Source organism: Oreochromis aureus, linkage group 3 (genome assembly GCF_013358895.1).
Source record: "Oreochromis aureus strain Israel breed Guangdong linkage group 3, ZZ_aureus, whole genome shotgun sequence".
In the NCBI taxonomy this organism is placed as follows: domain Eukaryota; kingdom Metazoa; phylum Chordata; class Actinopteri; order Cichliformes; family Cichlidae; genus Oreochromis; species Oreochromis aureus.
In genome coordinates this window covers 32,737,963-32,765,564 of record NC_052944.1, presented here as the reverse complement: position 1 = coordinate 32,765,564, position 27,602 = coordinate 32,737,963, and the positions used below count along the sequence as shown (strand labels likewise).

General features: G+C 38.3%; 3 protein-coding genes across 6 annotated transcripts; 1 reads left to right on the top strand and 2 right to left on the bottom strand.

The window, feature by feature from the left end:
* Positions 1-456: 456 nt before the first annotated feature.
* On the bottom strand, positions 457-19,236 carry LOC120439213 (sterile alpha motif domain-containing protein 9-like). Of its 4 annotated transcripts, XR_005612464.1 has the most exons (12): positions 19,029-19,236; positions 18,401-18,599; positions 15,424-18,181; positions 15,077-15,117; positions 14,882-14,946; positions 14,519-14,733; positions 14,180-14,436; positions 13,534-13,662; positions 13,289-13,445; positions 13,166-13,200; positions 11,285-11,902; positions 457-3,750 (listed from the first exon to the last, which is right to left on the bottom strand). XR_005612464.1 is itself a non-coding variant. In XM_039609992.1 (10 exons), the coding sequence occupies exons 2-9, from the start codon at positions 18,161-18,163 to the stop codon at positions 13,190-13,192; spliced, it is 3,615 nt and encodes a 1,204-aa protein (XP_039465926.1). In that variant the 5' UTR covers positions 18,164-18,181; positions 18,401-19,236; the 3' UTR covers positions 457-3,750; positions 13,166-13,189. The 4 variants fall into 4 exon arrangements, 2 of the variants coding, with proteins under 2 accessions (XP_039465926.1, XP_039465925.1); XR_005612463.1 differs by having other exon boundaries at positions 18,401-19,236; XM_039609992.1 differs by lacking the exon at positions 11,285-11,902 and having other exon boundaries at positions 18,401-19,236.
* On the top strand, positions 9,908-11,396 carry LOC116327251 (39S ribosomal protein L48, mitochondrial-like). The gene is made up of 2 exons (XM_039600195.1): positions 9,908-10,676; positions 10,863-11,396. Exons 1-2 carry the CDS (start codon positions 10,422-10,424, stop codon positions 10,935-10,937), a joined length of 330 nt encoding a protein of 109 aa, XP_039456129.1. The 5' UTR covers positions 9,908-10,421; the 3' UTR covers positions 10,938-11,396.
* A 4,304-nt stretch (positions 19,237-23,540) lies between the features above and the next one.
* LOC116327249 (sterile alpha motif domain-containing protein 9-like) lies at positions 23,541-26,985 on the bottom strand. Its single transcript, XM_031748777.2, has 2 exons — positions 25,054-26,985; positions 23,541-24,505 (listed from the first exon to the last, which is right to left on the bottom strand). The coding sequence occupies exons 1-2, from the start codon at positions 26,645-26,647 to the stop codon at positions 24,429-24,431; spliced, it is 1,671 nt and encodes a 556-aa protein (XP_031604637.2). The 5' UTR covers positions 26,648-26,985; the 3' UTR covers positions 23,541-24,428.
* Positions 26,986-27,602: the final 617 nt, after the last annotated feature.

The window sequence follows — 27,602 nt, the reverse complement described above, 5'->3', positions numbered from 1 at the left end:
TGTAAAAACAAAAAAGTCTCTGATTGTTATCATTATTATTATTATTATTATTGTTACTATGTGATGAGATATAAAATCATACTTAAACTCATTAAAATATCTCAATAAAAACCTCATCTGCTTTCAGGGAGAAACATAAAAGTTTCTTTCATATTAATCGGTGTGATATTGGCCAGAATGTAGCTGGGCAAGACATGTATAGTAGAGTCTTTATGTTGACAGAGTTCAATGTCCTTGGTGTCTAATTTCGTCCATCTTTCGAGACATGAAAATACTCCCGGAGAAGTGACAGCCAGGTTTTTAAGATGGTGGGAGGCTTTCTGGAGTTGATCATTTGGCTTGGCATAACATACGTTTTGCAGACATTCTGATGTTTTTCGTGAAATGTACGATGAATCATCTTTTTTCAAAACAAAATCTGAAACTGTCAAAAAAAATCAAACCTTTTCTCAACCATATCTCTGAGGCTGTTTATTAGCTCCATAAACATGAACAGTTTCTCATCTCTGGGGGATTTCAGGACAGTGTCCAGTCCCACGGTTTTGGTGAGAACTTTCTTCCAAAGTTCATTGTTGTTCATTGTCTGATAAGATGGTCATACCACAGGCTGCAGACTTCCAGATCATCTTCAAAAGCTTCAATCCCCTTCTGGGCAAGTTGCAAACTACTCTTGGTCTGGCAGAAATGGTTGTGTTCTCCAGGTGGCTCTTATGGACTTGGCCTAGTGTATCCGCAACAAATGAACTTCAAGGAGCCCTCCGCTTTGCTTCCTTTAACCAATTTCTGTGTTGCAGTAGTCTTCTAGTTCAATATAATAAAAATGAGCAAGAGTTTGTGGAAAAAGTGAAACTTCAAAAACCTTAGGAATTCAAGGGGGATTGTGAATATAGTGCCTCATAAAGAAAATGCAACCTGATATCACAGCAAATTGTATAATAGACCAGCTGGTCTATTGTGTGGATGTTATGCTTTGCCTCGTCTACAGGTATCAAATTAACGTCCATGCTTAAGTTGCAGTAGTTTTCAGTACCAGCAGAGGTTAAAAATTTGTTTAAAGCGTCATGAAAACAGTCAGAGCCAACTTTTAAAGAAACATTACTAACACATTTACACCTAAATACATATCAGCCATACAGCTTAATCCTACGTTGCATAGAAGGAGAGTCAAAGCGTGACATCCACTCAATGGACCAGCGGCTCTGTTGGATTAGAGAATGTTTCATTTATGACATTAAAGTAGTGTTTTTGATGTAGGCTCCAGAGGGCAGGATGTGACCACATTTACAGTGAACCAACAACAGGTTTATTTAATAAGAAACCTTTCAGGTATTTCTGATGTTTTAGCAACTCTGACCTGTGTAACTGCTCCAGGAATAATGTCCACATCTGTGAGTGCAGTGGCAAAACGTTACCCTTATCACACAGTCCTCACCCAGCATGCTGGGAGTTGAGCTCCACATATTTCTGGTCCTCAGTAAAAATGAGGCTCATGTGTAAGTTCAGTAAGGAACATCTGTAATCACTCATCGGGGTGCAAACTCAGTGCTGACATCATTACTCTGGTCCAATCATTTTCTTGCCTGCCTTCTGCTCTCTGTGTTTAAAATCTCAGTGGTCTTCTGTCATTCTGTCTTTCAGACTGTCATTCATGCAACCCACCTCCTCCTCATCTTCATCTAGACTACCACCAGCATCTAGACTCCAGGGGGTGCTTTGCTCTCCTCTCACTACTGGGATCTCATTCTTCTATGATGGGTCAATGGAGTCTAATTGTCAGATAGCCTTACTGAATTCTGTAGCTCAGTTCTTCTGCACGATCTGTCATTGTAAACTTTTTTTTAATTTTCATTTTCCAAATAAAAAAGAGCAGAAGTAGATTGTGACTTGAGGTTTTTACTTACACACACTGTTCAGGTCAGTTATGACTGTTGTAACTGTTCACATTCACTTAAGCCTTAAGTGAATGTGAACAGTTACAACAGTAACAAAAAAAAACCCTTAAGTTTTAAGGGGGTTTTTTTGTCACCATTGGATAATAAAGCCCTCCTTTACTTTCCAGATAGTATTATTTAATTCTTTAAATCTCTTCTTATATTGTAAATGTTTTTTTTTCTTAAACATCAAGCATCGTCTTATCAAACATGTGTGTACTTGGAAGTTTTTCATATATTTTGGATAAATTTAGTATATGCCAGACAAGCTCTAAGGAGCTCTTGAACAGCAGGATTTCTGAAGCTCTTTTCATTTTTCCAGTTATTGCTCCAATCCGGTCTCACTTTCAGATGTTTCTCAATAACATTTCTGTGAACAATTCTCTTCACACCTTCACCTTTCCCAATGAAAAACACAGGAAGAAGGTATCTGTTTTGAAAGTACTTCTTATATGTATTTTCATAACACTTGAGCATTTTCTGAGCTAACTCACTGAGGTCATAATCACATTGGCCTTCATTTACAGGCCAGTACCAGAGGAGGGTGAACATGTGCAGCTCAGGTGGGTCTTTTTTGCTCGATGGCATTTTCCCTCTAAATAGTGTGAGGATGTTGTTGACCAGAGCTGTTTCTGAATCTGCACTTGGACACATTTCTCTATGCTTTGTAGATATGACTTCGAGCTCTGATTGAGTGTATTGTTTGACAAGAAATGACAGTATTCCCACAGACTGGTCATCTAGGTTTGTATCCTGAAACATCTGGATGAATTCCAGGGGCGATTTTAGCCCATTTTTGGGGGTGCTTCAGCTCTTCCATCTTGTTGGAAGGTGATGATGAGATGACTGAAAGGCTGCATTTGATCCTCCAGTGAAAGGTCATCGTAGTCTTCATGTCTGAGGAAGTCCAGGAGATATGACCCTGGTACGAAGGCGTTCAGCAGGGATAGGACGGCAGCAAGCTGTGTCTTCTGAGGTTTATTTCTTTTTTTTGCTGTTTTCTAAAGCAGCACATGCCTCCCTGACGTAGTCCTGAGAGAAATTACTTTGCATTATGTTAAAACCATGAAACTCTTCACATTTATCTTTGTACCTGCTTTGAAGCTCTTTCTTTTTCTCATTGAATGCTTCCATCTCATTGAGTATTTCCTTCTCATTGTCTGAGAGTGTGTTCTTTAGGACAACTTGATCACTTTGTTGAGGTGCATTGTTTTTCAGGCATACGAGTAACTATCTTCTGCTCAGCAGCTGTCATCATAATGCTGCTCTGGAGATCTTCCAGGATTTTCTCATCATCCACTAACAACAGCACAGTGTTCTGGTTGTTTCGACTTCCTGCTGTGAAAAGGTGGACAAGCTCTTTTGCAACCTTTGCCATGTCTGAGGTGGAGCCAGTTAAAACAGCACACCTGAAGGTTTTTCTCAAGTCCCACATCACCTGCATGGCCATTGTAGTTCCTCCACTTCCTGGTTGGTGTGACAGTTTTACAGCTGATATCCCTGGATTTTTTTTAATTCTCTATTTGTTTCCTAACTTCTGTGTATCCATGTCTTTTGATTAAAGCAGTTCCAGTCCCAAGGGACTCTGCCTGGTCACTGATGTAGAAGTTTAACCACTGAGGTGGGGCCCCTCTGTAAAAATTCTCTTCTGTCTTCCCAGTGAGTACTGGATCAAAAATTTCTCCTTCAAACTGATTTGCATGGAAGATATCCAACATTGTGCAGGAATCTCGGAATTCACTCCCCACACATACTTCCCCACCTTTAGCAGTGGACAGGGCTGGTGTGTTTGCCATCTTCAGCTTATAAGTGTCCTGTTCTGTAATGAATGTTAGAAAATAAAAGTAATTTAGTCTGAACTGTTCTCTGAGGCTAAATGGCAGTAGCACACACATTTTAAATGTACATTACAAAGGGTTAGGATTTTACATTCATCAAATTATACCTACTGTGTTAGTTTTATTCTTAATTGTTATTATTCACTAGCTGGGCCCATGTCCTCATTTTAAGTTTGACAGCGTTTTAGTAGGTAAAAGTGAATGCTCTGACATGAATTGAGCTGCGGTTTGGGGGAAGGCCTTGAAGGGGACTGGCACGGCTCACGGGTACTAAATAGAAGTGAAGAAGTTAAAGAATGGAGAACAAGGGATCAGCTTGCAGAACTGGGGGAACCTATATAGAGGAGCGTGTTTGGAGGCGTGGTCCTGCTCCTGAAATTCCGATACATAATCTGCAATTATTGTTTTTAATTAAAATGTGGCATGTAGTAAGTGTTTTAGAAAACAAAGCAGACTTGGTGATAAATACTTCTACATCAAACTTGTAATTCTGACCCCTAAAGTTATCTTTATCCACTAAATATATTTTATGTATTGTATTTTTACAAGCCCTTGGAATCTTCTAAAACCTGGAATTATTATGTCCAAGCAGTTTTTCCCAGGTCTAACCACAGATTGACTGTAGGGTCATTCCATCTCATATCATCACATCTTTAGAAAAAAATCTGCTCAAGCATCTTCAACTTTTTTAAACATGTATATGATTGGTGTGAAATTTTAAATTCATACATAAAATACTTTTCAATATATATTTTTCTGAGAAAAACAAATCTGACCAATTTTCATACCAAACTCTGAGACTGTTGAGCAGAAAGTCAGTGTTGATTTAAGATGTAATCACTGCTGTAGCACTTTTTGTGTCAGGACAGAGATTTAGAAGTGTAACTTCTCAAAAACTTTTAGATATTTGGAGATCCATAAATATTTCTCTTACCTTGTGTTCTACTTGATGCAAATGTGTTTGATGTCGTCTCATATGTTACATGTATTACTGACTAGTGACTTTTGTGCTGGAGTTATATATAGTATACAGCCACTTGTCACACCCAGGTAGGTGTGGGGGTAGATACTCAGCACATACTGACCAGATGAGGTAGTAGTAAGATATGATCAAAATGTTTGAAGGAATCATTAGGACTTTATATTTACTTGTTTCTGAGAAAAAGGCAGATGGGAATGAAGCCTATTAAAGATATTCAGATGGAAAATCTAGAGGAAGCTATTAATGAAAGATCAGGGAAAATGTAAAAAAAAAATGTCTTCAGTGTCTGAGGTTATTGTTTTCTTACTTTGATGCAGCAGTATTACTTTGCAAGAAAGATTGAACATTTCCAGGAAACGAGTGGGCGTGAGATCAACAGAAATGTTACTGACAAGAGGCCATGCAGCTGTTAACTTTGTAACACTGTCAACAGTTTCTTTCATATCCTTATATATTTTGTTTCCTTCATTTTTTTCTTCTTTCATTTCATTTCTTTCAAAGGCATTTTAAGTTTCCTTTTTCTGATAATGAAACCTCCCACTGCAATGTTTCCTGTTCTTACTATCTGACTGTCAATTGTTACCAATGTCTTTTAGGTTATGACATAGTCATCCTGACATTGGAGTGTGGTGTAATGAACTTTTAAGGTTGCTATAGAGGTCTTAGTTTGCAGATGTGCATATAATGCTTAATAAGGACATTTTTAGGATATTTTGGTTATTACAACTAAATGACAGGGCTCCACGAAATGTAATCTTGATCACAATTTTGGCTTCCCACGATTAAATGAACACAATCTTGAAAATGATCTGTCATTTAAAAAACAAAGCACAAGCAGATGAAGTACTCCGTAAACGATGCCTGACCACATGCTTTCATGTACCACACACACAGCTGTTCATTGCATCACACAGCTTGAAGTTTCCTGGACTTGTCAGTACAAGTAACACTGCCAAAAATCAGAACAACAAAAAACAAAATGTCTGGCACAACGTGTGGAAATGCTTGATTTCTAAATAATGTGCGTCTCTGCCAGAGAGCTAAACTGCCAGTTTTCTCAACCACCTGAAAAGGGGAAATTTAGGATCCCACAGCTGTCGAGTACTTTTCTACGAGTTTTAGTCCCATCAGTCATGTAGACGAATGGAGTTAAAGAGCTTATATTTTGCTTCTATTAAATGCTTTTTTTCTTCTAAGTGATGAATAAGCAGGAGCAGTTTTACTTTTGCCACTGAAAGAATAAAGTTATATATGAAGAAAAAAAAAAGGAAATGTTTTATTTATGTTCTAGTCCTGCCATGGTGCAAGAGAGCCTGCTTATGCAGTTCAACAGCCCGACCACGTTCACAAAAGGGAAGTTTTTTATTTTTTATTTGTCTTTTGCCATCGGAACGTCATTACAATGAAACCTTTTAAAGGTGTGTGGTCCTAAACTTTTAATCAGCTGTAAAACAGCCTGTTTCAGTTTAAGTGTTGTTTTTAATAAATTGCATGCTCAATACCATTTTTCAAGTGGTCTTCAACTTTTGAGCCGGACTGTGTTTTGATGTGTAATGCTAAATTAATTTTAGTACAGTGACAAAGTGACACAATTTTAGTTCAGTCTCATTTAAATTGTGACAAAATGCCACATCCTTATATTTGTCTAAATATCCATGATATTTTGCTGGAGTCACTCCAAAATAAATCATGAATCCAGAAATACTTCTTGCCTAAATTAGCAAAAAAAAAATTATTACATGAGTTCTACATCCAGGCTGACTCTCCCTGACTGGCAACCCAGAAATGGAAATGGTTTTGCATTGTATTTATACACCAGGAGATGTTGTGTAAGTGTGCTAAAACATGTTGTTAATGTTGCAACTAAAATGGCTAATTCCTCAGGGCAAGAGCACTCAATCACATCGCTTCACTTCAGGCTCCAACTAAATTTAACCATGTGCACAATAACAGGCGTAACTCGTAATCTGATCTATTTAAGAGCAACAATTCTTGACAAACATAACGAGGTGGATCAACTATGAAACAACCACACCTGCCACATTATTTAAGAACTGTGTGCTTTACAAAAATAATATTAGACAAAACATCCCACTGACTGACTGACTCAAAAGACAGTAACACACAGTTACTGAACAGAATAGAATTTTGGTGCTGGAAACAAGTAAAAACACTTGTCTACTGTGCATGTTCTTTCATGCTAACTCTATTTAGAATGCTTTCATATGTATTATTATCATTATAATAATACATATTATCATTATGAAAGCAAAATCAGAGCCATAGGACACCATTCTTATGGTGCCATAGCTGCCACACACTAAGACTGATAAGATTAATATTAAAAATGCTTCAAAGTCACCTCTATTGCCTGCTACAGCAAAACATACATGACTAGAAATGAACTTTGATCATTTCAAACATCACCAGAAATTCCTTATCGTCAAACACGTCATGACACATGGGTCCTCCACACCAGCAGTTTGTAACTAAATCCAGTTGGGACTTTTTGTGTGCATGAGAATATTGTTCTCAATGAAAAGTACTTTTGTATTTTATATTTTTGCTGTGCACCTCTAGAAAAATGCAATCACATGAAGTACAAAAGCAAAACACAACAATGAGGAAAGCCCAAATTCATCCAACTCAGCCTCCCTTTGACAGTTCAAAGATACAAAACAAACAAACAAAACAAACAACATTGCTGCACGTCATCTCATGACTCGAGGCACATTCAGCATTCCCACATTTGCAACATTCTTGATGGCGTCAGCGGCATCTCAACATCGCGTTCTTCTGCAAGACCCGCCACATTCATCTGCTGTAACTCATATCATTATCATGGCCCTGTATCACCCCACAAAGCATCTAATAACAATTAACCATAACCTTAGACACTTAAATTATGTCTAAGGTGTTACGTTTGTATATTAAGACATAGAAAGCAAACGAAACAGCAGAGGCTCATGTGCACATTACTAGATATAAAAACATTGTTAAGCTATGAATGTAACATAAATCATCTAACTTATTATGAGATCATTTAATTGATAACTTTTTAGATTTTTTCTAGAAATGTTTATTAATTTTTAAATTTAGACCATTTATTGTAAAAACAACACAGGAGGAATGACTGCAGCAGTTGGAAATAACCAGCACAGCACAGAGATACTGGAGTTACATTCATATTTTATTTAGGATGGACTGATATTTCCACTACATAATTAAACTAATGAAGAAGTTAATGTGATAAAAATTCTTTATTTAGTTCTCACATGTGGGGCTTACAATGCAGTATTGATCACATTTTTGTGGTGACGTTACACTCACTTAAAGCCTGTTTATTCTCCTTTCATTGGTTTGTGTTTGCACATTCGATCCAGACTGTCTGTAATATAAAAGACTTTTTTTTGCACTTTGTGAATATAGTGCCTCATAAGGAGTATGCAACCCAGTGTCACTGCAAAGTGTGTAATAGGCCAGCTGGTCTATTGTGTGGATGTCATGCTTTGCCTCGCCTATGCATGCTTAAGTTACAGTACTGTGCAGTACCAGCAGAGGTTAAAAATGTATATAAAGCATCATGAAAACAGTCAGGGGAAACTTAAACTTAAAGAAACATTACTAACACGTTTACGCGTAAATACATATCAGCCATTTAGCCTAATCTTACGTGGCATAGAAGGAGCCTGGAGTGTATTTCATACCATCCTTTGTCAGGAGTGTCTTGTTAGCTTTAAATAAATTACAGCTCTCTGCTGGTACACGTGTCCATTTCACGCCTAGGAGAGGCAAAGCGTGACATCCACTCAATGGACCAGCTGCTCTGTCGGGTTAGAGAACGTTTCTTTAATGATATTAACGTAGTGTTTTTGATGTAGGCTCTAGAGGGCAGGATGTGACCAAATTTACAGTGAACCAATAAGAGGACCTTTCTTAAGGCTGTTTATTTCTTCTTTTGAAAACAACAGGTTTATTTTGTTATTTTTATTTTGATCGGTGTAACTGATGCAGGTGTAATGTTCACAGCTGTGAGTGCAGTTGGCAAAACTGTCTTTTTTCACACAGTCCTCTGGGAGTTGAGCCCCACATATTTCTGGTCCTCAGCAATAATGAAGCTCAAGTGTAAGTTCAGTAAGGAACATCTGTAATCACTCATCGGGCTGCAAACTCAGTGCTGACATCATTACTCTGGTCCAATCATTTTCCTGCCTGCCTTCTGTTCTCTGTGTTTGAAATCTTAGTGCTTTTCTGTCATTCTGTCTTTCAGACTCTCATTGATGCCACCCACCTCCTCATATTCATCTTCACTACCACCAGCATCTACACTCCAGGGGTGCTCTCATCTCCTCCCACTGCTGGGATCTCATTCTGCTATGATGGGTCACTGATGTCTAATTGCCAGATAGCCTAAATGAATTCTATAGCTCAATGAATCATGCTCACTTCTTCTGCATGAACTGTCCATGACCACCAAAACTGGAAATTACTAATGTGGCATTTGTCTCCTCATAGACACCAAATTTCTATTCAGACACATCCCTGCAAGCGTTACAGTAAGTGTCGACAGCAGATGGGCACAGACTAAAAAAATTATTCAGGCCAAGAGTTTGTTTCCTATTTAGGCTGCTCTGTTTATACAAATCAACAGGCTAAGTAGGCCAATTCCAATTGCTTGTTATGCTGACAGATATCACATTTTCACTGAAGTACCACTATGGACAAAAATATTTATGAAATTATGTTGTTCTGATATTTATTACAGAAGGGTTTCTCTTTCATTTTGTTGACAACTTAATTAAGAGCAGTGGCAGCTAGGTGGGTGGCCTAACAAATGAATTATAAAGTTCACACTACGAGCAGCAGCACCATATCCTCGAACCCACATTACAGCCACAAGACCTTATCATAGCAATACCAACAAAACTACATAAGGGAATACCCAGAATGCCAGTCACACACACTCTCACACAAATTTTGACTAGTTGTTGCTGTACACATTAGCACATGCCTTTTTTGATTGTAAAAAAAACAACAACAACCAAAGACAAAATATGCAAGAATGATAGCTGATGATCAGAATGCAACAATGCCAGGAAATTTGGGGCAGGTTCTGTGTGTTTATAGCAGATAGAAACATTTAGTCAGGATGAACAGCAGGTTTGTAAAAGTTGGTTTTCTCCATCTAAAGGGAGAAATAAAAATGTATTTAAATGTGTTTTACATGAAGGCGCTGACGTAGTTATCATAAATGTTAAACTGTCAAAGCCACAGTAAGGATGGTAGATGATCAAGTTTAAACCTTGATATATTTCAGACATTGGTCACTAGGTGGCAGCAAAGTTCCTCTGCATTGCCTCAGTGTGTAAGATGAAAACTTAAAATCCCACTCTTGTTCTCTTGAATGAGCTTTTTTATGATATTTCAGTCCTCAGAAATTCATCATCATAAGTTAAGAGAACAAACGGCCCTGTTATTTTTCTGTTTACAAATAGAGATGAAGATTAAAGCGCTCTGAAAATGTAAGTGCTTCTAAACAAATGTGAAAAGATTCATGGATACAGATAATCTGCCAAATTCTCATCTGACAAATATATTACAGCAAATTTGTTGTTTTTTGGGGGTTTTTTTCTTTGTAGTAGACTGAAAATTTAGTTTTAATGCTCTTTAATGCTTCCCACATACAGCTATGCTTTACCAACAAAGAGCACAGAGGTCATGCTGATGCAGGAGCAAGGCACCAAGACGTATGTCGATGCTGTCCTCAAGACTCACCACCGAGTCATTAAGGTAAGAACTGGCTTGTCTTTTTTGGTGCTTTCAGCTCAAACTGCAGGTGCTGCAGGTGTAATGAGAGGTTTTAAAGACCTAACTGCTAACAGTGTTATTAATTTTTGTCCAGCTGAGCACTCTGAACGCCGCGCTGTGTCCCGTCTGAGTTAGCTGTTGCATGTTCATCTTTTAGTCCATGACTGTTGGAGAACTGTAGAAGTGCTCACTATAACAAACCAAACTCCATCTTACTCTTAAAATCAGTGTGCATGTGTAGTTTTTGGTCATATAATCATTTTCAGTACTAATCCACTTCTCTTCTCCCTCTGTACCTCTCAGCACACCGAAGCTGATTTCCAAGCACGGTTCAAGGCGCGTCCAGAGCTGGAGGGGCTCATCGCTCAGATGAATTAATAACTTTCACCAAGTATCAGCACTACAGTACTTGTACGACAACTAATTTATAGCGCATAGCTCATTCCTCAATAACATCCCCTAAAAACTAATTTTTCTGCTTTTAGAAAAACAAAATAGTGTAGACATTTCTATTTGTCTTTTTTTGGGGGGAAATAAAACCATACTCACTTTTTTCCAGCTCAAAACTTTTTTTTAATTATTTAATCTACAAATTATTCTGCTTCATTGACAAGTTTGAACACTAAACGTAGGCAAAATATCATTTTTCACTTTTAATTAAAACAAACTAGTTATAATAAAATGTGAGTTATAATAATTAAGTGTTTATTTAAATATTTTCTCACCTTCTGAATAAAGATTAACTTCCATTTCCCATCTTGTAGAAAACATAAAACACATAAAATTACAAAGACAAAAAAAGGTAAAATATTATTAAAAAAGGCATTTTTTAAACTTGAAAAAAACCCAAACAATTATTTGGTTGCGAAAACAAAATTCTGCAATGTTCATAGGTTTATATACCTTAAACAACAGATTTAACCCTTAATTTTTATGCCACTAACTAGATAAAATTAGGTTTAATCATTTGATTTCAGTATTCACATTCTTTCACATCATATTCTTACACAGAAGGTACGGAGAACGCCGCACGTTAATCAAATGTACAGATCGGCTCCATTTTATAAGCAGTCATGTTCTTTCACTGAGATCCCTCAAGCTCATACATGAGAAACCTCAGAGACTTCATCCCTCTCAGGATTTCATAGAGGACGTCTCTGCCTCTGTTGTGTCAGCGTCATAGACTAAACAATCTCTCTCATTTGGTCTCATGTTGCATTTAAACTTCTCACAGCATCATGTTTGTCCTCAGAGATCACATCCTTTTCCTGAAGCTCGTCTACAACAGCTGCTGCCTCACTCGCTCTGCCAATCAGAGCTGTCCAATGGCGAACCACCAAATCCTGAGCGGAGGAAGTTGGTGAAAATTTACAAAAAAAAAAAAAAAAGTCTAGCATTCAGATCATCACTGTTGAATACTAGACAGTGATGGTCTATATTAGGATTATAGTTGTGAAAAAGGACGTAAATCCTTTTTCAGTTCTAAGGTTTTACTTATCAGAATATAATAAATATCACTTTGTCCTTATCAGGTTGTAAAAGATCAACTCACTCATTTTTTAATGAAAATTATGACAAAACACTGAAAAACTAAATACACTTTAATGCTTCCATTAATAAAGAGGGTAAATAGCAGCCTGGTGCTGCAAACTAAACAAAGCCACGAAGATGCTCTCTTTTCCTTTACAAGAAATCACCACAGCTGACAGATTGCCAGGGAAGAAAGTAGTAATAATGTTAAAGAAACAAGTGTTGATGCCCAACAGTCTGGTAAGGATTATTGTTCACAAAAAGAAAACATTCAGGGATGGATTCCAGTGTTCACACGAGTCACCATCCCAGAAAATGTCAGACCGTGCAATGCTCAGGGAAGCTACAAAAACCCCAAGAGCTACATTTCAGACCCTAAAGGCCTCAATTAGCATGTTATATGTTGGAGAAAGTCTCTTTTCATGTTCTCTTCTCGTTTTGCAGCCACAGGAACTAAACACCCCGCAGTCATTGAGTTGACCATGAACTTCTCGGTATACCAAAGTTTTCCAGAGAAAAATGCAAGGGCATCTGCTGACAGATAAAGCTTGGCTGAAATTAAATCATGCTGCAGGACAATGATCCCAAGCACAGGAGAATGGACCAGTCAAAGTCCAGACCTAAATCGGACTGAAAAGCTTTTTCAGAAAGCTGTGTGTAAATGAATGACAGCAAAGTTCAATGAACTGAAGCGGTGCTGTAAAGAAGTGTGGACCAAAATTCCTCCACAATGATGTGAGAGACTGATAAAGTAATATGACATTAATTGCTTCTTATTGTTGCTAAATGTGGTTTTACAAGCCACTAAATCTTGTGTTGTGCTTAGTTTTTCACACACTACTTTCGCATTTTGGCCTAGTTTTGTTAAATGAATAAATATAAACACATTCCTCATCTCAGATTTGTATTTAGATTCTTTCAGAACTCGATTAGAACCAGATGGCTTTTTTCCTTCAAATTATGGCTGGATAAGTAAAACCTTAGAATAAAAAAATGGTGTATAACTATTTTTTTAAAGGGATCTACTTTGATAACAATAATAATCTAATAATAATGGATTAAAACGAAACTCTTACCCTGTTCTTGGTGAATGCTTGTGTTTAATAGTCATCTGGAATAAAAGGATTCATGCTGGTCAAATGGTGGCTGTTTATAGTTTAGATGAGCTGCATCAGGGCAAAAACGTATAAAACACTAACCTGTTCCGACAGTGCACGTCCAGACGGTGTCCTTTTCCTTTCCTCCCCTGTGCTCAACTTCAAGTGTCAGTTTCAAGTTTCCAAAGTCACTTTTCACATTTCCAATGACCACCTCAAAGAAATTAGTGTCGCTCCTCTCCAACATGAACTGCTGTTTCTGTAGAGAAAACATTTTATGGAAATTTGAGGATTTTTGCTGTTTCTATGTTATGGTGCAATGAACAGAAGTATGACTTAGTCCAAACCTCAGGGCAGATTTCTGCTGTGTCCCAGTCTGTTGAGAGGTAGAAATAACTCTCCAGCTGTACAGGGTCAATAGGACTTGTCTTTCTGATTTTTCTGAATCCGTCGGATTTCTCCTTCTTCTCCACTTCCTGAAACACAGAAAAATGGACCATTCTTCACATACAAATAATGGTTAGAAATCTTTGGGAATCGTGTTCACATCTATTCATGTCTTTAATGAACATATGTGTTTGTGTTTATATCAAGATGAGAACATTGATTTGCACTACTGCAATACATGTAACTGAAAAGGGAAAATGCCAAGCAAACACAAGAAAGGCAACTACAAAGTTTAAAAAAAAGCTCAAAGCTGTTCAAAAAACAGCTTTTGAAAGAATTATTAAATTACATTAGCATAAGGATGGCTGTAAGTTCTTAACTTTTAATGCAGTTTCTTTCTGCCTGAAAGTCAGTGATGTTGTCAGCTGGGTTGTCAAAACATTTAGAGACCAAACTCTATTAATTTGCTGCCTTGTAGTGTCACTGTGTTTTTGTATTTATCAATGAGAGCAGTTTATTTCTCTGTTTGTTATTATATATCACCTTGATGATATTTTTCCTCACTTCTACTTTGTATTGTTGCTCCAGTATGTGACATCACATTACCTGTTGTATTAGAGGATCGTGTGGAACCAGGTAAACGTGCAGAGTGAGGCCAGATGTGATTCTTGTGTATATCAACACGTCTGCAAAAACTTTTAGATACAGGCCCAGTTTCTTTAGGATCATGGCTCCTCTTAGAGAGAAATCCGGCTGGTTTAACTTCACATGGGATGATGTCATTTCAGACACTTGCTCCAAATAATCTCCACTGCTGTCCACATGCAGAACTCGAAATATGTCTGACATCGCTGCATTTTCACCTGCAAAGCACAAACAGTCATGTGTCCATAAATATCTTTATTACTGTAATAAAACAATCATATGTGTTTTACGACTTCTCACCTGTACAGATCCAGTGCGGCAGACGGACTTCCTCTAGCTTTCCATCTGTGACTTTGATGTCCATTAGGGGTCCTGCTGGTATGTAGTCCATGCATACAGGTTTCCTCATGAATCGCTCCCATGAGCTAAACTGGTATCTGAAGCTGACCGTTTCCTTACAAACCCACCGCAAGGCAGACTCGCTGCATTCATAGTTGCCACTTTCAGACTGCAGGCTGAATTTGAATAGACAAGACAAACTGCTCTGTTATGCTCTGTTCACATACACAAACAGAAACCGCAAAACTGCAAAGCAAATAACATAAAATGGCATTTGTAATGAATTACTTTATGGTCTGTCTTATAGTTATCGATAACCTTTACCTGTAAGTATGAACCTCCTCCATTATCTCAACTTCAGGTTTCAGCTCCGTCCACTGACTGCAGTCCTGTTGTACAAGATATTTTTTTCATTATATCTTTAAAATATTATTATACATTTACATTATGACTTTAGAATTTTTATGTGACATACAATTTATGAGAAACAAACAAAATCCCAGAGAAATAGAAACTTACTGTTTCATTGTCAAAAGTCTCCAGAGGTCTCTCTGATGGTTCTTGTAAAGCAAAGTCAAATTTTAAAGAGCTGGTCAACAAAATGTCATTGAGACACATTGTTTTTTTCCCCTTTAACACAAGTGCTATCTTGTGTGAGATTTCTACATAACGAAATTACATTAAGTACATATAAGATGTCTATTTTTTATTGTTAGAATCTTTAAGTGTAACAATAAAACCAGTTTAGTACAGGAAACCTTTGTACGCAGCACTAAATCACTTTAATAATGGCAGTACAAAATGTGTATTATTAACACATATGACATTTGTTAAAGATGAGGACTTTAGTAACTTAATTTTCTTACCCTCAGCTCTGTGAACGTTGTAAGCAACAGGACCTCCGATTGTAAATCCAAGATAAAAGAACACATGGCCTGATTTCCAGAGGCTGTCTTTTCGGTTGGCATCTAACTCGATCTCTGTGTCGCCAAATGTTGCATACAGCCTGTAATCTTGCACTATACCTTCAATTCTGAGGAGTTTGCCTTGGACTGTCGGATCAGTGAAAATATCGTCGTCCCTCCAGTTTGTGTTTGAGGCTTTCAGTGCATCTTGGGTCCACAAGATCTCAAGGTTGCGTCTGTGAACAAATCTGTTCAGACCCTGACCCGGTCCAAGAAAAAATAGGGGTCGAAGGTACCTCGACTGAAAGAGTGACTTATATTCTTGTTCATAGGAATGCAGAATATTTTGGATTAAATGAGGGAGGTCAGAGGCCAAATTGTCTTCACCATCTGTAGGCCAACACAACAGCAGGGCTAACATGTGAAACTCGGGCTGCATCTCAGGAGCCAGTGGCATTTTCTCTGTAAAGCTGCTTTGGTAGTCGGAGCTGGAGGGAGGTTCTTTCATATTTATCAGCATGATATTGGCCAGAATGTAGTTGAGTAAGGCATGTCTAGTAGAGTATTCGTGTTGACAGATTTCTTTCCACCATACAGCAATGTCCTTGGTGTCTGATCTAGTGCATCTTTCAAGACATGAAAGTACTCCCGGAGAAGTGACAGCCAGTTTTTGTTTAAGTTTGTGGAAGGCTTTCTGGAGTTGATCATTTGGTTCAGCATCTCCAACATACTTTTTGTAGCATTCTGCTGTCTTTCTGGAAATGTAGACTGGATCTTCATTCTTTACAATAGAATATGAATACGTTAAAAACGTGTCAAAAAATTCAAATCTTTTCTCAACCAAATCTCTGAGGCTGTTTATTAGCTCCTTAAACCTGACAATGTTCCAATCTTCAGTGGATTGCAGGACAGAGTCCAGTGACACGGTTCTTGTGAGAACTTGCTTCCAAAGTTCATCATGTCTGATAAGATGGTCATACAACAGGCTGCAAACTTCCAGATAACCAAACAGCCCTCTGGTGTTTAAAGCACGCAAGACTTTTATATTCACATCTCCTTGTTTACCCTTTGCATGTTCATTTTTAGCAAGTTTTTCTTCATCTTCAAAAGCTTCAATGGCTTTTTGTGCCAGCTGCAAAATTTCGCTTGGTCTGGTATAAGCGGGCATATTCTTTAGGTGGCTCTTGTGGACTTGGCCTAGTGTATCTGCAACAAATGAACTCCAAGGAGCTCTCCGCTTTGCTTCTTTTGCCCAAATTTCTGCATTGTAGTAGTCTCTTAGTTGAATATAATAAAAACGAGCAAGAGTCTGTGGAAAAAGTGAAACTTCATAAAACTTTTTTGAGGCCATTATCAAAACTGACAGACTGTTGCCCTCATCTTCTCTCTTTGTAATATCTTGAATCAGTCTGGAAAACTTTTCTTTCCATTGTTTAATGCCATCAGTTGGGTCCTCTATTACCGTAATTTCTCTTTTATTTAGCATGTCTTTGATAAACCCGAGTAAATATGGAGGAACGTAACTTCTGCAAAAACTGTTCAAGAAGTGTCTTGTTGTGTCACTTCTGGTCACACCCGCATTTGCCAACAGTTCAGTACAATATTGCGCTATCATATTGTGAGCCATGCAGACCTTTTTTTCAGATCTTTCACCTTGTTGGAAGGTGATGATCAGATGACTGAAAGGCTGCATTTGATCCTCCAGTGAAAGGTGACCAAACTTGTCTCTTCTGAGGAAGTCCAGGCACTGAGACTCCAGGAGATATGAACCTGGTGCATAGGCGTTCAGCAGACACAGGAAGGCAGCAAGCTGTGTCTTCAGTGGTTTATTTGTTCTTTTGATATGTTCAAATGTAGCACATGCTTTCCTGATGTAGCCTTCAGAGAAATTAGACTGCAGAATGTTAAAACCATGAAACTGCTTGCATCGATCACCAAATCTTCTGCTAAGCTCTTCTTTTTTCATATCAAAGTCTGCTTGCTCTCTGGCTGAGAGAGTTTTTTTGAGAATGATGGATTTTCTCATTTTCCTCTTGAATTTTTGTCTCAGTTCATAAAAATGCTCCTTTTGGTGGATAATCCCGTCACTGCTTCTCACACAGTTCAGTAAAATTACCACAGGCACATCAATTTCTATATCCTGTTCAGCAATCTCTTCCATAATCCTGTCCTGGAGGATTTCCAATATGAACTCATCATTTAGTAACAACAGCACAGTTTTCTGGTGGCCATGGCTGCCTGCTGTAAAAAGGCTGACCACATCTTGCGCAACTTTTGTGATATCTAATGTTGAGCCTGTCAAAACAGCACATCTGAAGGTTTTCCTCAAGTCCCACAGCACCTGCATAGCCAGCGTGGTTCCCCCACATCCTTGTTGATGAAACAGTTTAATTGTTGATGTCCCAGGGCCTTTTCTTCTCAGGTGAATTTGATCCTTCAGGGTTTCATATCCATCTCGTTTGATAAAAGGAGTTGCAGTGCCATCTGACACTGCTTGTTCACTGATATAGAAGTTTAACCAGTTCGGTGGGGCCCCTCTGTAAAAGTTTTCCTCCACTTGCTCAGCGTGTTGAGGTTCAACAAACTCTCCTTCAAACTGATTGGCATGGAGGACATCCAAAAATGAGAAGGAATCACTGGTTTTACTCCCTGCATCTGCTTCTCCACCTTCGGAGGTGGACAGGGCTGGTGTATTTGCCATCTTCACACTTTCACTTTACTTCATGGTAATGAATGTAATAACAAAACAGAAGCATTTTTTAGTCTTATCACTTAGCTTAAACTGTTTGTAAATTAAGGTCCTACATTCACTTTATGGAATGTGATAAATTTAAATAGCCATTGCTGGTCGAGTACACGCATATACAGCCTTCTCCATGTAAAGGACCAAACATTAACTTCAACAAAAACTTTCAGATCTTAACGGAATTTATCTTACCTTCTCCCAAATATCGCGGACAGCGCTAATGACCTGCTGTCATGCCATGTGTTCAAGCACTGGGACCGTGGATGTGTACTGTAACCCGGGAGGTAGTAGACACACCCAAAGCAGGAAGAGACAATCATCTACAGACATGTACACCTCTACACTTTGAATGTCAGAGCAGTCCTAAAACAATCCCGGGCACAATTCCTTCCTGTTAAGACAAAAAAAAAGAAGGAAAAAAAGGCAGGGGCTACACTTGACTCGTTCAGTCGATAAACAAGTCAAATATTGCACAATTAGAAGCCAAAGAGTGGAAATTTGCTAATTTATCCAGCACAAATAATAAAATAGGTGGCATATGTTAATTTTGTCCTCTATTCAAACGCTTCTTCAAAACGGTTTTGCGTTCATAAGTTAATTCGATAAGGAAACGTTGATCACAACAGGAAATAGTAACGTTTCACTATGAACGCGCTCATGACGGACGATTATTCTTTCCGTCACTAGTTCGCTCTTGTGGTTGAGTTAACCTGTTACTCAAGTTTATTTGGAGATAAAGATAAGTGTTACGAACGAGTACGACATGACGATATGATGATTTACAAACGTGTACAATGATTTGTGTGTAACGAGGACTCACAAGCGCGTGCTTCGATCCAACATGTAAAACCCTCCTACGCATGCGCACGTCCAAGCCTGAATAAAGAGTTTCAAAACCGTTATGTACTGCCGACGGGAAGCTCAATATTGAAGTTTCGATACCGTATTGAGCCACCGAGGCACAGATGTTTCGAAACGCTGCTCCAAAGTGCGGTTGAAAACACCCAGGTCACGTGACCACGACAAACTCCGACGTTGTGGTGTGTTTCACGCCTGTTTCGACAGGTGGCGTACTTGCTGCTTCCAGCCAACGAGAGGCGCCAGGATATGAATTAGAGTGATGTTTTTGACATTAAAGCTTCTATTTATTTATTTTTTGTTTTTGTGTAAAAACAAAAATCATTATTATTATTATTATTATTATTATTATTAGTCTGTAGTCTGACAAGGGAATCAGCAACATAGGGGCACCACAGGGGACCGTCCTCTCCCCCTTCCTCTTCACCCTCTACACCACAGACTTCAGCCACTGCACAGAGACCTGCCATCTTCAGAAGTTTTCTGATGACTCCGCGGTGGTTGGATGCATCAGCAGGGATGATGAGACAGAGTACCGGGCTGTGGTCGACTCCTTTGTCATGTGGTGTGAGCAGAATCATCTGCAGCTCAACGTGGCAAAGACTAAGGAATTGATCGTGGACTTCAGGAAGACCAGGAAACACTTGACCCCTGTTTCAATCCAGGGGGTCAATGTTGACATTGTGGAGGACTATAAATACCTCGGAGTACACATTGACAATAAACTGGACTGGGCTAAAAACACCACAGCACTTTACAGAAAGGGCCAGAGTCGTCTCTATTTTTTGAGGCGACTGAGGTCCTTCAGCATCTGCCAGAAAATGTTCAGGATTTTCTACGAGTCTGTTGTGGCCAGTGCGATCCTCTATGCTGTTGCATGCTGGGGGAGCAGGCTGAGGGTCGCAGATGCCAACAGACTCGATAAACTGATCCGTAAGGCGAGTAATGTTGTGGGGATGGAGCTGGACTACCTCAAGGTGGTGTCGGAGAGGCGGATGCTGTCCAAGATAAAGACAATGTTGGATAACACCACCCACTCCATGACATGCTGGTCAGTCACAGGAGCACCTTCAGTGAGAGACTGAGATTACTGAAAAGCACCACTGAACGACACAGGAAATCATTCCTGCCTGTGGCCATCTCCCTGTACAACTCATCCACTTAACACACTGTTTACTGCAACAGCTACACCCTTCTTGCACATGTTCTTTTTCAGATATTTATTAATAAGTGCCTTAATGTATATATATGCCTGTATATATTGGGCTATTCTTAGTTAGTGTATTGTCTGTCTTTTTTAATGTTTGTTTATAATGGAGCACTGTAACGAAAAATAATTTCCCCTAGGGATCAATAAAGTATTCTGATTCTGATTCTGATTATGTGATGAGATATAAAATCATACGTAAACTCATTAAAATATCTTAATAAAAACTCATCTGCTTTCAGGGAGAAACACAAACCCCAAAGCACTTTACATATCCAGTCATTCACCCATTCACACACACACACACTGGTGATGGCAAGCTACATAGTAGCCACAGCCACCCTGGGGCACACTGACAGAGGCGAGGCTGCCGGACACTGGCGCCACCGGGCCCTCTGACCACCACCAGTAGGCAACGGGTGAAGTGTCTTGCCCAAGGACACAACGACCGAGACTGTCCGAGCCAGGGCTCGAACCGGCAACCTTCCGATTACAAGGCAAACTCCCAACTCTTGAGCCATTTAGTCCATCTTTTGACTGTCAAAACAATTAAAACCTTTTCATAAACATATCTCTGAGGCTGTTTACTAGCTCCATAAACACGAAAGGTTTCTCATCTCTGGGGGATTTCCGGACAGAGTCCAGTGTCTGTGAAGGTTCTCAGTCATCCAGGTCATCGTAGTCAAAGGAGCTTGCAAAGAAAAGCGTCTGGACTTCTTTAAGTTGCTTGAAGACGTTTCACCTCTCATCCGAGAAGCTTCTTCAGTTCCAAGGTCAAATGGCAGAGGGTTTAAATCTGGGACTCTCGGCCATTTGACCTTAGAACTGAAGAAGTGTCTTGGATGAGAGGTGAAACGTCTTCAGGCAACTTAAAGAAGTCCAGATGCTTTTCTTTGCAAGCTCCTTTGGCGAGTCCAGTCACACGGTTTTGGTGAGAACTTTTTTCCAAAGTTCATTGTTGTTCATTGTCTGATAAGATTGTCATACCACAGGCTGCAAACTTCCAGATAACCAAACAGCCCTTTCTTGTTTACCTTTGACATGTTCATTTTTAGCAGGTTTTTCTTCATCTTCAAAAGCTTCAATCCCCTCTGGGCCAGTCTCAAAATTTCTCTTGGTCTGGCAGAAATGGTTGTGTTCTCCAGGTGGCTCTTATGGACTTGGCCTAGTGTATCTGTAACAAATGAACTTTAATGAGCCCCCCGCTTTGCTTCCTTTACCCAAATTTCTGTGTTGTAGTAGTCTTCTAGTTCAATATAATAAAACGAGCGAGAGTTTGTGGAAAAAGTGAAACTTCAAAAACCTTAGGAATTCAAGGGGGATTGTGAATATAGTGCCTCATAAAGAAAATGCAACCTGATATCACAGCAAATTGTATAATAGACCAGCTGGTCTATTGTGTGGAGGTTATGCTTTGCCTCATCTATAGCTATAAAATTAACGTGCATGCTTAGGTTGCAGTACTTTTCAGTACCAGCAGAGGTTAAAAATTTGTTTGAAGCATCATGAAAACAGTCAAAGCCAACTTTTAAAGAAGCATCACTAACACATTTACACCTAAATACATATCAACCATACAGCTTAATCCTACGTTGCATAGAGTCAAAGCGTGACATCCACTCGATGGACCAGCGGCTCTGTTGGGTTAAAGAATGTTTCATTTATGATATTAAAGTAGTGTTTTTGATGTAGGCTCCAGAGGGCAGGATGTGACCAAGTTTACAGTGAACCAATAAAAGCACCTTCTTTAGGCTATTTATTTTTTTCTTACGGTTTTTTTCTTATCGGTGTAACTGATGCAGGTGTAATGTTCACAGCTGTGAGTGCAGTGGCAAAACTGTCTTTTTTCACACAGTCCTCTGGGAGTTGAGCCCCACGTACTTCTGGTCCTCAGTAAAAATGAGGCTCATGTGTAAGTTCAGTAAGGAACATCTGTAATCACTCATCGGGGTGCAAACTCAGTGCTGACATCATTACTCTGCTCCAATCATTTTCCTGCCTGTCTTCTGCTCTCTGTGTTTAAAATCTCAGTGCTCTTCTGTCATTCTGTCTTTCAGACTCTCATTCATGCAACCAACATCCTCATCATCTTTATCTTCACTATCACCAGCATCTAGACTCCAGGGAGTAATCCTCACTCCTCCCACTGCTGGGATCTCATTCTTCTATGATGGGTCACTGGAGTCTAATTGTCAGATAGCCTTACTGAAATTTGTAGCTCAATGAATCATGCTCAGTTCTTCTGCATGACCTGTCCTTGTCAATGTTTTTTTTTTTTTTTAATTAATAAAGTGTTTTTACTCCCTTACACAGGTCAGTTGTGATTTTTTTGTTAAAAAAAAGGCTACATCCAAATGACAGTTGTGTGTATGCTTCTGTTCACATATGGATTTTAAGTAATAATCAACTTCCTGCCTCCCTCTTCACATCTCAGCACACCAAATCTGATTTGCAAGTAGCTGGAGGGACTCGTCTGTCTAATAAATCTGTCGGGCATTCTTAAACTTGACCTTATTGAAACCTCCAAACTCTTTGTGACATCAACTTTCCATGTCATTTGTGAGTAAACACTTTGAAGCTATTCATTTATTTATTGAAATTCCTCAGTCAAATGGTTTTCAATCATCTGCATTGAAATAACCATTTACATTCACATGGCTTTTTTTGTCACAACTGGATAATAACACCCCATTTTGCTTTCGAAATAGTCTTATTGAATTCTTCAAATCTCTTCTTGTAAATGTTTTGTACAAACATGTTTGTACTTGGAAGCTTTTAATATATTTTTGATAATTTGCAGTCAGAAAACTCACACCAAAAGTCGAAATCACTAATGTGATATGTGTCCCTTTACTGACACCAAAAATCTATTCATACACAAGTCAAAAGTATTGTATACAAGTAATTATCAGCAGCAGATGGTGGCTGACTAAAAAAAACTATTCAGGCCAAGAATTTGATTTCTTCTGAAGCTACTCTGTTCATACAAATCAACAGGCTAAGTAGGCTATCTATTCAGCTGTCAGATATCATAGTTGCACTGAAGGATTACCATGGGCACAAGTATTCAAGTAAATTATGTTGTTCTGATATTAAGTGCAGAATTTCAGTTTCTCTTTTTCTGTTGTTTGACAAATTAATTAACAGAGAATAACATTAGCATTAATAAGAAATACTAATACACTGAAAACAAGTAACAATTTCACCTTAACTAACAGGCTGTACACACATTTGAAATTAATGTAAAAAAATATTATTAAACAAAGATGGTCATGTATTGTAATTTTAATATTGATTTACATAATCAAGATTAAATTCAGGATGCAAATATGCAGATTCAATGCTGCTGCAGAAACAAAACCTTTGTTTTTTTTATTATTACTCAATAATGTTCATCTTAATTAAAGAAAAATTAAACTAAAAAGTACATATTATAACAGTGAAAAACCGCAACACAATGAAAAAAAGAAACCCCTTTGATAAATACATAATAAAACCATGAAGTGAATAGCACATACAGGCTATTTCATGTTTTAATGCTTAAAGAAGCAAAACATAAAACTGCATCATATAAATCTACCATTTTCAAAATCTTAAAAAAAAATCTGATCTTCAAAACTCTGAAAGGCTTTAATTGGTTAAGTAGTTATGCTTCACTCATCTTATGTCATGTTTTCAAAAAAAAAAATTAGTTTAGAGATTGATAAAAGAAAAAATTAAAATATAAAAAAAATCATTTGAGGTGTTTCTTGACAAAGTATTTTGACTTTACTACATCAAAACTTTCATAAATGTCACAAACCCATGAACACAATATTAAGTAGACACTATGCAAACAAGTTTTAATAGCTAGATTCTCTCTAAGAATTAGAAAGTTTGTTCTTTAATCTGAGATAATACATCCATGACTAAAAATGCTCTAGCACCAGAAAAATATTAAGTTTACTGTTTATGTGCAGCAAAAATTTTCAAATTAAATGCTGAATTTTTTTTAATTTTTCTCTAAAACAAAAACGACCATAACACAGAGATTTTCAAAGTTACAGCACATTTGTCCTTTAGGTTTTGCCTCTACAACCAAAAACTTAAATACCAAAAATATAAGAAGTCTTGGATTCTCCTTCCTATGGAGATTTTGAGCAGGATTAACACACTTTAATGTCCCTCATTATCTTTGGTCTCTTTCACATCATTGGTCTGAGTTGTCCCACAGTTATCCACGACACTCTCATCTGTGACGATCAGTAAGCATAAAATGAATTAAAAAACACAACAATGGATGTTTATTATTAAAAAGACAAGTTGATGTTTTATAGAAATATTTAATCTTGGTAGAAAGAATGTGTTTGTAAACATCTTTACATTTCATATTTTTTATTTAGAACTTGATGCTACACTGATTAAGCACTGATCCAATGTTTAATCTTTCTGTTGATATATTAAATGTCTTCGGTTTGGTATTTGTTTCCTACCAAACATATACTGTTGGCATTAAGATTAACAGAACAGTGAATATCTAGGGAACAGGGCTTTAATTTTTTAAAGTATGTACCAACATACATAAGAAGAGTAATTTTCTAGAGTTTGCCATGAAAGCAAGATGTTGAGGTTATAACCCCAAGATCTTGTGGCCGTTTTACAAATCATTTTTCAAACTGAAAAATTATCCCTTCATGACCATAATATGAACATGGCCACTATACCACTATGACTAATAATGAGCAGCCATTGTTCACAGCGAATTTTATTTCACTGCAATTTTATTGTTATGCTTTCTTACCTGTGTCTTCTTTCTGAATGTCAAAGGCCACAGGACCTCTGATGGTAAATCCAAGGTAAAAAGTAACTGAGCGTGGTTTCCAAAGGCTGTTTCTCACACACACAACTCTTGTATACACTTTGTAGTTTCTTACTTCTCCATTAAGTCTGAGAAGGAGCTCTTGAACAGCAGAATTTCTGAAGATTTCTTCTTTCTTCCAGTTATCGCTCCAATCTGGTCTCACTTCCAGATGTTTCTCAATAACATTTCTGTGAACAATTCTCTTCACACCTTCACCTTTTCCAATAAAAAACAGGGGTAGATGATACCTGGCTCGAAAGTACTTCTTATATGAGTTTTCATAAGACTTGTGCATTTTCTGAGTTAACTCACTGAGGTCAAAAACACATTGGCCTTGATTTTCAGGCCAGTACCAGAGGAGGGCGAACATGTGCAGCTCAGGTGGGTCTCTGTCACTCAGGGGCATTTTTCTTTCAAATCGTGCGAGGATGTTGTTGACCAGAGCTGTCTCTGAATCTGCACTTGGACACATAGATATTTCTTCGAGCTCTGTTTGAGTGTATTCTTTGACAAGAAATGACAGTACTTCCACAGACTGGTCATCTAAGTTTCTTTTCTTAAACATCTCGATGAGTTGTTTTGCAGTTGTGTCTCCAACATACTTTTGGTAGCACTCTGAGGTGTCATCAAATATATATTCAGGATCATCTTTCTCCATGTTAGTCTTTGAATAAGCCAGAAAGTTTTCAAAGAAAATCAATTTTTTCTTAGCTTCATCTCTAAGTCTTTTAATGTAATCACGGAATTCGAGGAGTTCGTTATCTTCAAGTGATTTGAGGGCAGAGCTCTTCGATACTTTTTTCGTGAGAACATTTTTCCAGATTTTACTTGGCCTGACAAGTTTGTCATACAGAGTATTGCAGACCCGCAGGTAACCAAAAAGCCCTCTGTAGTTATAAAACTGTGAGATGTTTGCGTTGCCATGTTCTCTCATTTCTTGTACTTCATTCTCAGCAAGTTTTTCTTCATTTTCAAAAGCTTTAATGGCTTTTTCGGCCAGGTGCAAAATTTCTCTTGGTTCACCAGAAACCTTTTGCTTCATTAGGTGGTTCTTATGGACTTGGCCAAGTGTGTCAGCAACAAATGAATTTTGAGGATCTCTTTCTATTGCTGTTTTTGCCCACATTTCTGCCGGATTGTAGCTTTCTTGTTCTATATAATAAAAGCGAGCAAGAGTTTGTGGAAAATTTGGATTTTGATCAAATGTATATGAGGCCTCCTCTAAAACTGTTGCACACTGCTCGTTCCCCTCCATCTTTTCAATGTCTAGAATTAGTCTAGAAAACTTTTCCTGTTCTTCTTTTTTCATTTCTCTTTTGGTTAACATGTCTTTGACAAAACCAAACAACCACAGAGGAATCTCATCACTGCAAAAATTGTTCAAGAAGTTTCTTGTTGTGTCACTTCTGGTCACACCTTCATCAGCCAACAGTTCAGTACAATATTGTGCTATCATAGTGTGAGCCATGCGGACTTTTTTCTCAGCTCTTCCATCTTCTTGGAATGTGATGATGAGATGATTAGAAGGCTGCATTTGATCCTCCAGTAAAAGATCATTGCACTTTTCTTGACTGAGGAAGTCCAGGCACTGAGACTCCAGGAGATATGAACCTGGTACATAGGCATTCAGCAGGGATAGGATGGCAGCAAGCTTCAGTGACTGATTTGTTTTTTTTGCAATTTTCTAATGCAGCACATGCCTCCCTGACGTAGTCCTGAGAGAAATTACTTTGCATTATGTTAAAACCATGAAACTGTTCACATTTATCTTTGTACCTGCTTTGAAGCTCTTCCTTTTTCTTATCAAATTTTTCCTTCTCATTGTCTGAGAGTGTGTTCTTTAGGACAACGTGGTCACTCTGTTGAGGTGCATTGTTTTTCAGGCATATGAGTAACTATCTTCTGCTCAGCAACTGTCATCATAATGCTGTTCTGGAGATCTTCCAGGATTTTGTTATCATTCACTAACAACAGCACAGTGTTCTGGTGGTTTTGACTGCCTGCTGTGAAAAGTTGGACAACCTCCATTGCAACTTTTAAGCCCTGCAACTCCAAGGTGGAGCCAGTTAACACAGCACACCTGAAGGTTTTTCTCAAGTCCCACATCACCTGCATGGCCATTGTAGTTCCTCCACATCCCGGTTGGTGTGACAGTTTTACAGTTGATATCCCTGGAAATTTTCTCTTTTTCTTAATTTGTTCCCTCAGTTTCTCATATCCATCTCGTTTGATAAAAGCAGTCCCAAGGGACTCTGCCTGGTCACTGATGTAGAAGTTTAACCACTGAGGTGGGGCCCCTCTGTAAAAATTCTCTTCTGTCTTCCCTGTGAGTCCTAGATCAAAAGTTTCTCCTTCAAACTGATTTGCATGGAGAACATCCAACATTGTGCAGGAATCTCTGAATTCACTCCCAACATATACTTCCCCACCTTTAGCAGTGGACAGGGCTGGTGTGTTTGCCATCTTCAGCTTTAAGTGTCCTGTTCTGT

Excerpts from the sequence above, each read along its gene's own strand:
- LOC116327251 (XM_039600195.1), top strand. The coding sequence starts at position 10,422 with ATGCTTCCCACATACAGCTATGCTTTACCAACAAAGAGCACAGAGGTC. Across the intron at positions 10,677-10,862 it reads AGCACTCTGAACGCCGCGCT|CACACCGAAGCTGATTTCCA; the intron begins GTGTCCCGTCTG and ends TGTACCTCTCAG.
- LOC120439213 (XM_039609992.1), bottom strand. The coding sequence starts at position 18,163 with ATGGCAAATACACCAGCCCTGTCCACCTCCGAAGGTGGAGAAGCAGAT. Across the intron at positions 14,734-14,881 it reads GAGGAGGTTCATACTTACAG|CCTGCAGTCTGAAAGTGGCA; the intron begins GTAAAGGTTATC and ends ATTCAAATTCAG. Across the intron at positions 14,437-14,518 it reads GCCGCACTGGATCTGTACAG|GTGAAAATGCAGCGATGTCA; the intron begins GTGAGAAGTCGT and ends TGTGCTTTGCAG.
- LOC116327249 (XM_031748777.2), bottom strand. The coding sequence starts at position 26,647 with ATGCAGCCTTCTAATCATCTCATCATCACATTCCAAGAAGATGGAAGA. Across the intron at positions 24,506-25,053 it reads CATTCAGAAAGAAGACACAG|ATGAGAGTGTCGTGGATAAC; the intron begins GTAAGAAAGCAT and ends TGATCGTCACAG.